This window comes from Leptonychotes weddellii, chromosome 6, assembly GCF_054177405.1.
Source record: "Leptonychotes weddellii isolate Sample4059 chromosome 6, ASM5417740v2, whole genome shotgun sequence".
Lineage (NCBI taxonomy): Eukaryota > Metazoa > Chordata > Mammalia > Carnivora > Phocidae > Leptonychotes > Leptonychotes weddellii.
The window spans coordinates 120,141,087-120,155,309 of record NC_138374.1 but is presented as its reverse complement, the minus strand read 5'-3'; the positions used below and the strand labels follow the sequence as shown (position 1 = coordinate 120,155,309).

The 14,223-nt window shown below is 37.1% G+C and overlaps 1 protein-coding gene and 1 long non-coding RNA gene across 3 annotated transcripts in view; one reads left to right on the top strand and one right to left on the bottom strand.

Annotated features, from left to right (window-relative positions):
* RGS13 (regulator of G protein signaling 13) overlaps positions 1-6,053 on the top strand; it is a 24,073-nt gene extending 18,020 nt beyond the window's left edge. For both annotated transcript variants that reach the window (XM_081825164.1, XM_081825163.1), the window contains 2 exons: positions 3,814-3,980; positions 5,153-6,053. In XM_081825164.1, coding sequence (XP_081681290.1) covers positions 3,814-3,980; positions 5,153-5,338 — 353 coding nt within the window. In that variant the 3' untranslated portion in view covers positions 5,339-6,053. The remainder of the gene's footprint in view (positions 1-3,813; positions 3,981-5,152) is intronic.
* A 3,194-nt stretch (positions 6,054-9,247) lies between these two features.
* LOC145722365 (uncharacterized) overlaps positions 9,248-14,223 on the bottom strand; it is a 179,279-nt gene continuing 174,303 nt past the window's right edge. Inside the window, exons 7-8 of the long non-coding RNA XR_014146587.1 lie at positions 10,385-10,502; positions 9,248-9,394 (exon numbers count right to left, since the gene is read on the bottom strand). This is a non-coding gene — a long non-coding RNA (uncharacterized LOC145722365). The remainder of the gene's footprint in view (positions 9,395-10,384; positions 10,503-14,223) is intronic.

Genomic DNA, 14,223 nt, shown 5'->3' with positions numbered 1-14,223 from the left:
CTAGAGATGTATCAACTACCAAAACTGAACCAGGAAGAAATAGAAAACCTGAACAGACCTATAACCACTAAGGAAATTGAAGCAGTCATCAAAAATCTCCCAACAAACAAGAGCCCAGGGCCAGATGGCTTCCCAGGGGAATTCTACCAAACATTTCAAGAAGAATTAATACCTATTCTTCTGAAACTGTTCCAAAAAATAGAAATGGAAGGAAAACTTCCAAACTTATTTTATGAGGCCAGCATTACCTTGATCCCAAAATCAGACAAAGACCCCATCAAAAAGGAGAATTACAGGCCAATATCCCTGATGAACATGGATGCAAAAATTCTCACTATCACTCTCCTTCTTAAGAAAAAAACATGCACCTATTTTTTCCATCTTCTCAATTTAATGAGTAATTCTGTTGTTTCTCCTTATTTACTCTGCTCAAGCCGAATCACGGTGTCTGGAGTGTAATGCTCAGGAAGGAGTATCGTTTACAACTTCAGAATGGGCTACTCTGAGCCACACTGTCTGATTTGGAAAAGGCTTTCCCACCTTTAAATTTACTTGTTGTCTGAGTCAGTAGAAAGTCTCCATAGAGCAATTCAGTTCCAATTTTAATAATTACCCAGATTCCTGGAACACTTTTATACAAATGCGTCTTCAGCTGCTTACTTGACTAACATAAAAATTCTGTAAAACATACCAGCCATGTGAGTCTACTGATTCTGGGCACCAGAATCTTCCCTGAAATATCAAAGAGGTTCAAGTGGTCCAGGTTGGCTTTCGGGTGCAGGTCAGGCTATGATGCAATAAAACACCATATTCATATATTGTATTATTTGTTTCAGAAGTACAGATCTGTGATTCAACACTCTTGCACAATTCACAGATCTGTACCTCTGAAACAAATAATATAATATATGTTTAAAAAGAAGAAGAAGAAGAAGGTAGCAGGAGGGGAAGAATGAAGGGGGGGAAATCGGAGGGGGAGACGAACCATGAGAGATGATGGACTCTGAAAAACAGACTGAGGGTTCTAGAGGGGAGGGGGGTGGGAGGATGGGTTAGCCTGGTGATGGGTATTAAAGAGGGCACACTCTGCATGGAGCACTGGGTGTTATACGCAAACAATGAATCATGGAGCACTACATCAAAAACTAATGATGTATGGTGATTAACATAACAATAAAAATTTTTTAAAAACCCACCACAGTCAAATTCCACTAATTTACAAGAAAGATTGATTTCTTGTTCATGTCACGCAATGACTAGGTTCAGCTCCAGCTCTATTTCATACCTTCATTCTGACCTTCAGACAAAAGGAGCAGTTCTTTTCCAGAATGTGTCCTTCGCATGACTGGTTGGAAGTACAAGGGCAGACTACCTGCTTAAACCTTCTGCTTAAAATCTTCGCTTGCACCCGTATATGGTACTTTGCATGTATTTCATTGGCTAAAACAAGTCCAGTGGGCAAGGCTGATATAAATGGGACATGAAAGTGTAATCCTATAAGAAGGGCAGGAAGTAACTAAAATCAATACTACAATCTACCATATCAAGTATCTTATAAAATATCAACAGCAATGCATGTATGTCTTCATGAGCAAAGGACTTGGGTATATTGAGAATTGTTGAACCATTTGGCCAGCCCCATAAGATCCTTCCTCCACTCAATCAGGAGAGAAGTTAGAGAAGGCTGATACAGATGCAGGCAGGTTCTGAAATGAGAATCTCTAAAGATTTTACTATACAATTAAGATAAACATAAATATAAACATAAATTCAGAATACTATAACATAGAATCTAATATTGGTTTCCACGTCATCTCCTTCCCCTGCACCCACCCATCTACTCAACCCATCCAAGTAGCCTGGTAGCTGACTCTCATTCTAGGATCTATAGATTTTATCTGGTGTCTCATTTTTTTCCCTGTTCCATAGCTCATTTCTTTCTTTTAGGACTCTTATTTTCTGTTCCTCATGAAGCACTGTCAAAATTCTACTAAGTACAAAGTATATCAAATTGCTTTTTATTTTCTTAGATAGAACTCCATTTATTGCAACACACACTGCAAATTATCGGCTTCCAGCTTTACTTATTAAGCTAGAAATGTCTTTCTGTTTTGATTTCTTTTGTTTTTTGGTTTGCCTTTCCATGCTATTTCTCTAATAGGAGCTCCACTTGCTACAGGCATTGTCTCTGGCCTCAGCTTTCTGTGCCTGCGATAAGGCAAGGCACATCTTAAAGTTACTTAGGTGTGAAAATAAACTTCTTGTTTGAAATCTAAGATAAAATATATTCCCCATTGGGCAGAAATATCTAATCCATATCATTTCCTATGTTACATTGTTATACATGCTCTATCTCCATCTCATCTGTCCTCTCAAGTGATGTTCCTTTCAAACCATTTCCCACCCAATGTCATGACGGCTAGATTTACATGATATTAATGAGACATGCTCTAATTTTGTGTATTCCCATGATGGCACATTTCTTGCAAATTGCCAGTTTTCCCCAGCCCTAATCCTCTTTAGAGGGGATCTGCCTCTTTTTGAGTTTTTTTCTTGAATAAAAATATCTTAATTGCTGTCTTTATTTTTGTATCACTGCTGACGGGGCCAGTAGAAGCCAAGGAGTTACAGCTTTCTGGTGCTAGAAAACTCAGCCTAATCTCTGATGTGAAGATCTAGGAAAATGTGATTTTATATGGCTATTCTGTCTGATTACCATTATTTCTTATGGCAGTTAATAATACTGAATAAAATACTGTAAATCAAAATCCTATGCTTGGTCACATATTCAATGTGCCTACCCACACACTTCTATTACTATCAATTAAAAGTTACATTGTTTCATCATTCAGCAATTCAATTTCTCAGATATGCCAAGAGACTTTCCAGTCACCAAAAGAAGTTCTGAGAGTGCTCATCTTCAATACTGAGAATATTTGGCCCTCCCAAAGATTCGCATTAATGTGTTTTTGTGAGAGCTTGCCTAACCCTCTTCTACAAAATAGTGCTTCAATCAGAAAAGCTCTTTTCACATGTATGTCCTTATCTACCCACTCCAAAAATGCAGCTTAAGACCAAAACTACGGATGACCATCTCTGGCATCAAGTGTCATTTGATGGTCGTGCTGCACATCCCCACTGTCCTATTCTCGATTTTGAGATAGTTTCCAACACCCCATCTGAATTCCGTTCTTTGCCTGGTCCTTCGTTTCTAGTTTGAACCATAAGGCATGAATATGAAGTTGAACTTTTCCTCCATCCATGTTCTCCTGCTCTGATTGGATATTGAGAAACACCCCTGGCTGTACAACCTGATCAATTTATTACTTCTACCGAACTTGGATATTTTTCTTTCAACCTTGACCTGCCAGTTGAGATTCTAAACCTGGTTCTGACCCTCCAGTTTGGCTGGAGGGCTTAGATTTTTCATGTCAGTTTCATGACCAAAGCTCTGTCCACTGATGTAACTTAAGTCCTGTTTCTGAGTCCCTGTGACTTCTCCTACCCCAAAGCTACCCACATCAGTGACCATTTTTCTTGAGTCAGAAGAAAGGAATGAAGGGATGACCACACCACTGACTGGCATTGTCAAAACATGCTTCAGATGTATAGATCTAAGTGTGATGTGGGGTGTGTGTGTGTATGTGTGTGTGTGTTTGTGTGTGTGTGTGTGTGTATCATTATATAATATACACTTGTTGAATAATTTGGGAGCTTTAATTCAGACTTTAGTTTTAACCTGCATTAAATATTGTTCACATTTTTTAATGATTTTGACCCATGAAAATAAACTGATTTCTCCATTACTTTTAGATGGTCCAGTAGTCTATGCAGCGTACTTAAAGATGGAGCACAGTGACGAGAATATTAAATTCTGGATGGCATGTGAAACCTATAAGAAAATTGCCTCACGGCGGAGCAGAATTTCTAGGGCAAAAAAGCTTTATAAGATTTACATCCAGCCACAGTCCCCTAGAGAGGTAACTACGTGACAGTGACAGCTAATGGAAATCAGTACGTCCTGGGGAGGATGCTAGTATCTCTCAAGCACAGACATGTGCCAGGCACTTCATATCCAGTATCTCCCACTATGCTACAAAGTCAGTATTGTTGACCTTATTTTACAGATAAGAAGCCTGAGAATCTGAGAAGTTAATTAGCTTGTTCAGTGTCACATAGCAGATAAGTGAGAGAGTTAGGATTCAAAGTTATGCCTGTCTGGCTCCAGAACCTCTTCTCATTAAATTATCTTAATTCCTGGGAAAGTTTCTTTAAAAAAAAAAAAAAAGGAAAAGGAGAAGAAGTCCTTGTAAGAAGAATCGACTTTGCTAGAAGGAACTACAGATACCATACATTGGCATATTGACAACCCCAGTGGTTTGAGGAAAGTCTATGCCTTTGCAACATACTCACTGCTCACCTCAGTTCCAAAACAGCAAATCCAGCAAACATTCACACTGATATTACAGCCAATCATTTACAGTGGCCTAAAGAAAATAAAGAGTCATGAGTGCATGACACATTGGGACCCCTGGTGGATAGAGAATAAGGAATGAAAATTCTTGTCAAGGGGATAAAGGTAGACCATGACATACGAGATTCCTATCATGCAGGACAGTCCTATGTTATTGACTTGTTCCTCAAAACTCTTATCTGGAAAATGCTTGTTTTATTGAAATAACCACTTCTCTCCTTTATTTCTCCACCTCTCTTCACTCTCTTCCCATTTCAGGGCATATTCAGTGAAACCAACATTCATGACTACTAAGAAAGATAAACTTTAAAATAGCACCAACTTCCCTTTTCCTTAAAAGAGACCTTCATCTCATAAACTTCCTTGTTTGTAGACTCCACTAACAAACCAGTTGCATCTGCCTAAGTAAGCAATGGTTTCTGAGATTTCCCTGGTCTTGGGCTCTGTGTTTTCTGTTTTGTTTTGTTTTTGAATCTGGGATATGCAGGTGGATGTTTAGTTATTAAGAAGCAAAGTTTGTCTCTTAAAAGTCTTTTTAGGTATCTATGAAATTTCAGACAAAATTACCCTTTTCCAGTAAAAAAAAAAAAAGGAGAGGGGGGAAAAATTAAATTTTCCATTATGGTTTCTATCTTCAATTATACTTACTTATGCTCTACATGTAATTTCACTTTTCAGATTAACATTGACAGTTCAACAAGAGAAACTATCGTCAGGAATATTCAAGAACCCACTCAAACGTGTTTTGAAGAGGCTCAAAGGATAGTGTATATGCACATGGAAAGGGATTCCTATCCCAGATTTGTAAAGTCAGAAATGTACCAGAAACTTTTGAAGACTATTCAGCCCAACAACAATTCCTAACTACCACTCAAAAGTTTAAATTGAAGATGGTGTTTTGAAAGTGCTGGCTTTGTTGTTTTAATTAACACACACACACACAATCAGAAATAGAATAGGAATGAAATAAAAGAAAACAAACTACAAATTAATTTGTTCTAGTTCTCAAAGAGAAACAGATCCACAAAGGGATGGACTCTAGAATAGTTATAACATGAAAAACACAATTTATGGCATGCCTATGTAGCTCAGTTAACATATAGAAAAAGGAAAGTCTTCATGACACCAATATTATAAAGTTTTTACTGCAGTAGTCAACTAATGGATGTTTTCTTATTAATGAAATTTTGCTGTCATAATGCGCAGATCAGTTCTTTAAAAATTGTAGCTATATGAGTTGTCTCTAGTATGAGTGTATTATATAGATGGAGTGCTCATAATACCTTCAATTAGTAGACAAACTTAGTATGTGAAGTACAATCAATGGTCCAATATAATGAGCAATATAAAAAGATATGTTCTTGAGAGATATTTTATCTGTAAAATTTTCCTATTATATTCATAATTAAACTTCTATAGCACAAATATCTTCTATATGTGAAAATTTCTGATGATTCTAAGCTATTAAGAATGTATAAAATTCTTCATTTATTCTTATATTGACATGAGGTTAGAAAATTTGGTTCCTATATTTTAAGTACTGTTTCCTCACAATGTGAATTTATCATGGTCCTGATAATCAATAAATCCAAATATAAACTAAATTCTTATAAATCTATGCTTTTTTCAAAGACACAATGAAGTTATTTTTCCAGCAAAAGACGGTCTTTATCTGTCCTGTCGTAACAGTTTCTTAGAGTTTGTTAGATTCCAGAAGAAGCAACTCATATCTATTTCACTTGTTTTGTTTAGCACATAGTATAGCATATAAACGTTCCATACAGATGGATAAATATTCTATATTTTTTATGAAGAATAAAATACATAAAAATATTAATATCATTTTGCCAAAGAATTAACTATAGGAAAATATTGTTCAAGATTTTTAGTTTTACTATGAAAAGTGTTTCTCTGGTCTCAGATTTGACTGAAATAGCATTACTATTTTAAAACGCCTATAAATCTATGCTGTATGACATGAAAATGAGTATCAACTGTAATTCTTCTCAATCAGCAAAGGGCTATTATAACACAGAATAAATATTTGAGGGTTTATTTCTGAGAAAGTACTCAAGAGATATTTTTGTGAAAAAGTGTATCACTAATTAATGCGGATTCTAGCTAAAGTAGAAAGTGTTACCACAGTGGTCCATTTTACGTAGTTCACTAAATTTTATTTTCTCTTAAAAATACCAATACAAGGATACAGATCGACATCTTAGATATCTGAAGTTGATGATGATCCCTAGCCAAAATAAACCAAAAGAAAAAAAGTTTCCTCATGTTTCAAATAGTTTCATCTCACTCTGACTGGGAATGAGTATATTTATAGACATATAATTAGGAAGTGTTTTACATACATGGTAATAATACACATGATTTGAGCAGTTTCAGAAGACCTTGAGCCCTTATCATTCAAAATGTACTAAATCAGCCACTGATATAACTAATAAATGGAATTGGAATAATCAGCATTCTTTACTACTTATCTCTCCCCTTCATTGGGTGAATATCTGTGTTCCAATACAAAATAAGTCTAGAACTTTCAGTTTTGCTTATATGCTGATTTCACGTCCTGAATAAAGTCCCTCTGCTTAGCTATCCCAGCACCTTCACCTCATATTGGGTAAACAAGGTGCCACATGGTAACATGAAACAAAAACCTTTGGACTGAGGTACAAAGCAACCGGATTAGTGTCTGTTCACTCACCTGATGTCATTGTACCTTTAGTATCAGTAGGTCTTATTCTCCTCATCTATCAAATAAAGGGGTGGGACTAGTTGATTTGACTGAGCCACACACAGTGTGTGTTTTATTACATACCATTAATAATGTATTCATTATTCTTTTTCTCTGTAACAAGCCTGGGCTCATTTTGGAATTCCTCCCCAAATCAATGTTTTCATTAGGAAGTGGATAACAAACTATTTTGCATTTAACATTAGTTGAGGGACTTCTGAAATTTTTTACTTTGGAACAGAGAACTTAACCTGCTATCTTTTCAAGAATTCTACATGGGAGTATGTGTTTTATGTTAGTAGCACTTAAAATAGCTTTCAGATCATTTTAACCTGATAATATACTAAATCTTGCTCATTTTCCTTAGGATATTTATTAAAATAATTCAAAAATTGATGATACTTATCAAATGGCTATAAGGGTATGCCTACATTAACACATTTTTACATGGTATTTGTTTTTTCATAAGTGCTTTGAGATTAATAAGTTAAAAACATATTGTTAGATTTCTATATCAGAACCTGGATATATTTATGATTTTTTCTCTTTTTTTAGATATACATTTTCAAACTCTGGAGATATATGAGATAAGCCTTCATTGTATCTGCCTAAAAATAAAATCTTATCTTCTCCAAAGAAGATAATGACAGAGATTTGTACATTTCAGATTCAAATATCTTGGCAGAGATGAACACTTTCCTATTTATAATTCATCAGTCACACCATAGTTCCATTAACTGCAAAAGACTTTTTACCAATTTTGGAAAGAACGATTACAGAAAAAAGATATGTAAAGTTTTCTCCAAAGACATAATAGGGTGTGATTTGAAGAAAATCCTAAGTTACCACTGCCCAAAAATATCTTCCCTGTATCTAGGACCTGAAATTCCCATCACTGGTCATAGAAGATGAAAAATGGGATTGAAATTCAAGCTGTAAGTGAAAAACGAAACACTAGTGTTGACACATTACCTGTTGCCTAGCAGAAAGTAAAACTGGGAAAATAGAATGTAGGCCTATAGGGTAGCCCAGGAAAATAGGCTGAGAGAACAAAGATATTTGGGTAACTACAAGTCACCAAATACCAAACAAGACATAGAAATTGGGGACACAAATGGAAAGGGATTGCTTATTAAAATCTTCCTATGTTGTTAATAGAAAACCAAAGGAGAGGAGTGCTTCATTTAAAAAGCAGGTATTCTAAATGCTAATTATACATTTTTATGGAAAAAAATTAGTAGCATTCCTATAGAAATAAAAGAGCAAGTATTAAATTCTTCAGACAAATAGTATTTATAGAAGCATTCTTTGAACAAAACTTTACCTAGCTTCCAATGAGTACAGATATTGTACATGCAGACATGAATTAGGTGAGGCTTCTGTTCTCAAGATGTGTGAGCTGATAATTAAAATACAAAATAATAATGCAAAATACTAACAGCCAAGGTTGACATGTGCAGAGTGCTGTGGAGTCCCAGCAGAAGCATCTACTTTTACCCAGCAGAATTTAGAAAGAAAATAAGAGGTGAGGTTTAAGATGATTCTTGAAGAATAATTAAGAGATCGCTCAGAGGAAAGGGGAAAACAGAGTGGATTGAAACAAGGGTAGAAAAAGGGAAATCTCATGGCAAACAAGACGATTTAAAAGATAGTTGGAGGCTCTAGAATCAGACCAATTTAGGTCCAAATCCTGGCTCTAACACTTAGCAGCTGTGAGAATTTAAGGAACTGTTTAATCTCTCTGAACTTTGTTTTTTCTTCATCTATAAAATGATAATAGCAATAACATGAATAACATCTACCTTTTATATATTCACGTGCATATAAAGTCCTGATACTGTGCTTAATAAAATTTAACCATCTTATTCATTCCTGTAAAAGTTCAAATGAGAGACAATGATAGTCTAAGCTAGGCAAATGAGGAAAACAGAGGGAGAAATTGTGAGCAGATCAGATACAGGGAATTATCAGGGTTGATCCAAAGTTTCTAATCTGAGCATCAGGGTAAGTACAGGATGCCATTAATTGAAAAAAGCAGTTCAGAAAGATAAGCAGGTTTGGGAAACAGGTTGAGTATATGAGGTACCTACATGCCATAAGTGGGATTCCAGAGAAGAAATGTACATCTGGGAATTGTTAGCATGGCTGACTCAATGACCAGAAGAGATCTTATGGTGAAACTGTGCAGGACAGAGAGCAAAAACCCGTAAGACCCAATCAAACCTTAAGGAACAAGATAACATATTAATAACTCTTAAATTCTCACTGGAAGCTCATCACATCATTTATAGTACTGATAATGATTATTTATTGAGTTTTACTATGTAGTGGATACTATGCTAAGTATTTGGATATGTTATTCACTCATTCAATAAATAGTTATTGAGCATCTACCATATACCAATATGGTTGTCAGAAATAGGGAGTCACCAACAAACCAAGCAGAAAACATGTCTGCCCTCAAGAAGCTTACATTGTCTTTATGTCATAAAATAGTAATTGTAGAAAATCATATTGGCTATTAAAAAAAAGACAACATAATAGGATAGAGAGTAGCAAGGTGGGAGGTGGGGATGCTCTGGAGAAAGTAGTCGAGGGATTCTCCCTACCTAATTCATATGCTCCTCCCTTTTGACAACCCTAATCAAGGGTGAGGAATCTGAGGTTTTGAGAAGTTAAATAACTCTTTCAGTATCTCTCACTAGAACCAAGATTTTTCTGACTCTAATACCTTAATCATTATAATCAATATAATCATATTATATAACTCAGTACTATTAATCATTATAAGTACAGTCTCCCACAACCAAGCTGAATACAAAGTAAATGTGCAATGATCTAACATAAAAAATATGCATTCAAATTTAAAATGCCATTACTATACAGACCATTTTAATATGAAAGATCACTATTAAAACTATCTCTAGTTACTGCTAATGAACTCATGAAAATTGGTTTAAAATGCCATCGATGCTTGGGTCTCTGCTAGAAAGAAGAATTATCAGGGAACTGATGTAATGATGCCCAGATTCCAGTAATAGGATGAAACATCTGTTTAGCTGGCAAATATGTTGCTTAAACCCAATTATTTATGAATGAGAGGGGAAGGCGATTGCAGAGGATCCAAGCTACGAGCCTGCCAAGAGCAAGTTGGAGGTCATGGTACTCACCATGCAGCAACCCACAGCTGTCCCTATTATCGTGGATGAAAAATGAGCAGGAGATCCAGGACCAGGGCCATGGCCATAGTCAGTCAGTGCTAACTGCCTGCATCTTCAGTTTGAGATCCTGAAGGAACAGGTATGGGCAAATAGTGAAAAATGTCATGAGAAACACCAAAGCCAAAGAAATAAAGTGCTGAAAGAATCTAGAATGTATGGGCAAAGAATTTGGAGTAAATAAAATAGGAAATCATAAGAGCATTTTATTTAATTTTAATAAGCAACTTCTTTCCCATCTGAGGTGGTTTTTATCTGCCAGCCATACACAGAGCAGCTACTTTCTAAAGACACCCCCCAACATCTAATACCTGCCATAGTCGCCTTGCCCTACAGTTTTGCTTAAAATGTGGAACCAGCCACTAAGGGCTTAGATCATTTATCCAAGTATAAATTAGTACGTTTATAAAAAGGATTTGATTAGCGGCACTTGCCCTCTCTCTTTCTTTTTTTTTTTTTTTTAAGATTTTATATATTTATTTGTCAGAGAGAGCACACAAGCACAAGCAGGGGGAGTGGGCAGGCAGAGGGAGAAGCAGGCTGAGTAGGGAGCCCAATGCAAGACTCGATCCCAGGACCCTGGGGTCATGACCTGAGCTGAAGGCAGACGCTTAACTGACTGGGCCACCCAGGCATCCCAATCAGTGGCACTTTCAAATTTTAGGAATTTATGGGACTTAGAAAGAATAATTCATTTTCATTATTTTACTTGAGCCTTCAAACAATCCTACCAGGATGCATTTTTATCCCCAAGACATAGAGGGGAAGAGTGGCAGGGCCCCAAGAGCAGGGTGTTTGCTGCTCCCTGGGCCCGTGCTTGAGTGGTGAGATTCAGGTGGGCAAAGAAAAATCCGGTAGCAGGGGGGTAATGGAAACTTCTCTGCTGGACCGCTGCATGAGTAAGTGAGCTGATGGATTCGGATGTGCGGACCACAGTCCCTGGCAGAGTTAATGAAGACAGGGATTGTGCTTTTAGAAAGTAATGGCTTCTGAGAATCAAAAAGGAAGAAAGAGCTCACATGCAAGAGAAAAACAAAATGAAATATGTAAAGGGAAAGAGAGGGAGTAAGAGTGTAAACCGAGGGAGCAGCAGTCTCAGGTGTCAAACACAAGAAAAGGGGAAAGAGAAATGAAATCAGCACCATGCCTGCCGAGGGCGCTAGGATAGTAAATAAGCAGCGCTTGTAATAATGATAAACACCCCTCGTTAGACGGCTTCCATTCTTAATAAGGAAAGGAAACTTTTCAATGCAAGAAAGGAATATGCCAGATCTATAAACATCCTTAGTTTGCAACTTATACTTTAAAAGGAATGGCATACAGAAAGAGGTGGGAAAATCTACTGGATAATTTGACTTCTTGACAGGACGACAGCTCATTTTGCTGCTTCTAATTAATAACACATTTAGCTGTATCAGACACTTTGATGGGCTTCTCTGAGAGCGCTTGCAACTGAGTTCTTTCTCACAGGCGTTTACTGGTGAGAAGAATGATAGAAGACAGGTAAGGTAAATATAGTCTGTTCGTATGCCATAACACCATCTGATAGCACCCCGCACACCAGGTGATTCATACACAAGTTACATCCAAAGCAAGTAAATCTAAAATTGGAGTGTATGTGCTAGCCCAATTTTTATGTGTCGGTTTGGCAGTTTGTTTCTAGGGTTGCCACAAATGAATGTTATTATTAGCTTAAAGCTTTGGTGAAAAGTTTCTTTGAGAAGAAAAAACCAAAAGGGTTCTGAGGTTCTGTTTTCAGGAATAAAACTTGGAAGCTACTAGGTGCCAGGCACTGTGATAGTCATTTTGCATTTCTTATCTCATTCAAGTCTCACGATAAATGTGCAAAGAAGTTATTATTAACTACATTTTAACCTTGAGAAAACTAAGGTTCAGAGAGATTAAAAACTTGTCTCCGTTCACTCAAGGAACCAAGAAAGCAAGAAACAAAGCCAGCAGCAAAATTAAGAACTTTCTAACTCACATCCATGCTCTTCCCATAAATCAAATGAAGATTTGCTTATTGAAGGCCAAAACTGCAACTTTTTTCAGTCACACGCTTGCAAATCAGTCTCTGACATTGAGGGGACTGTCATGTGACTAAGTAATGATTGATCTTCTTGACAGATCTCAAATGAGCTATTGTCATCATTCAAATGACACCATAATGATGACTGCAGGTATCATACAACAGATACACAAGTTTGAAAATTCTTCCCATGAAATAAGCAACAGCTATTGCAATGTGCACTCCTCTGTGCACTTTAAGGAAAAAAAAACCATAAAGACCTAATTTTAAAAGAGATTACTGTCTTCCGTAATTCCCTGTCTTCCCAAAGGCAGGGAAATCTTTCAGACAAACTGAAGTGAATAATCGGAGTATTCTGAACTGAATAATCCTTCTGATAACAGAAAGATGCTGAGAAATCACCGAGGCGCCTCTTGCTAAGCTAGCCGTGTCCAGAACAGTTGCCTCTCTCCCACCAAAGCATCATCGATCACGTATGTTCCCCCAGCCTAGATCTCTTCCCTGAAATCCAGGCCTTTCTGTGCAATGCCACTACATTTGGGGACCGCTTACGGTGCACGCTTTCATCACCACTCATCCTCAATGACTCAGAAAGGTGGGGGATCTGAATCCCATTTTTCAGATGAAGAAACTACTTCCCTGAAATCACAAACCAAACGAGTGATGGAGCCAGGCAACACTTCAAGCCCAGGTCTTTCTGCTTCGTGTTGATTTCTTGTTTCCCCAGCTCTCCCTGCCTCGCAGCATAACCCCCAGTGCCCCCACGGGGTTCCAGAGCTCTCTCAGTTTTTTGCATCTAGAGCTGAATTCATCATTCCTCCTTGTAATTCATCTCTGCTTCCTTTCCTTCCTGTCTTCTTTCTCAGAATGGATGGCACCACTTATCACCTGTAATATAATTGCATGTTCACTTGCCTACCCTTCCATTAAAACTCTGAGTTACATTTATGTGCCAAGAATCTGTCAGCCTGGCAAATAGTTTAAAACACACTTGATATGTAAATGTTTGCTAAATAAATGTTGCTACCCAGTCACCTTACTCAGAACCCAGACTCCTTCCTTTCCTTCAGCCCTCAAGACCAGTTAGCGACCAAGTTTTGTCTGCTCTACTCTAAATATCTCATGCAGCTGTCTTCATTTAGTGGCTGCCTGAGTTCTTATTCCCACCATTCTTGCATGGATTAGGAGTTTTCTTCTGAAAGATAGAAACACCCTTCTGTCCGAGGTGAATCCCATCCATAACACTATCCAGCAAATCTGATCCAGTTCTTCAGTAATCCCTCATTGTCTCTACCATGATACATGTCTCTTCAAAAATTTTACTGTAGCTTACCATTCCAATTTCATTTCTCATGCTTTCTTGTGCTGGCTCTGTCTCTCACACACCCACCCATGCTCTCTCTCACATCCACCCCCCCACACATATACTCTCTTTCTCACACACACACACACACACACACACACACGAGTGTGCTCTGGCTATTAGAAACTGCTTACAAGCCCCTTGAACCCACATGCCTTCTCTCCATGGTGTCATTTCCCGCACAGGAAATGCACTTTTCTCATTTACTTGCCTCATAAACTGTAAATTACAAGACCAAAGGTTAATCATTTGTCATCCTTTTAAAGTCACAATCTTCTAACACGTGTTCTCTCATGCAGAACTTCTAATCATTAAAATATGTACATCTAATTTTATATGTTCAAAATATAGAAATTTATTGCTTGCATTAAATATCACCAAGTATTTTATCTGTTATAT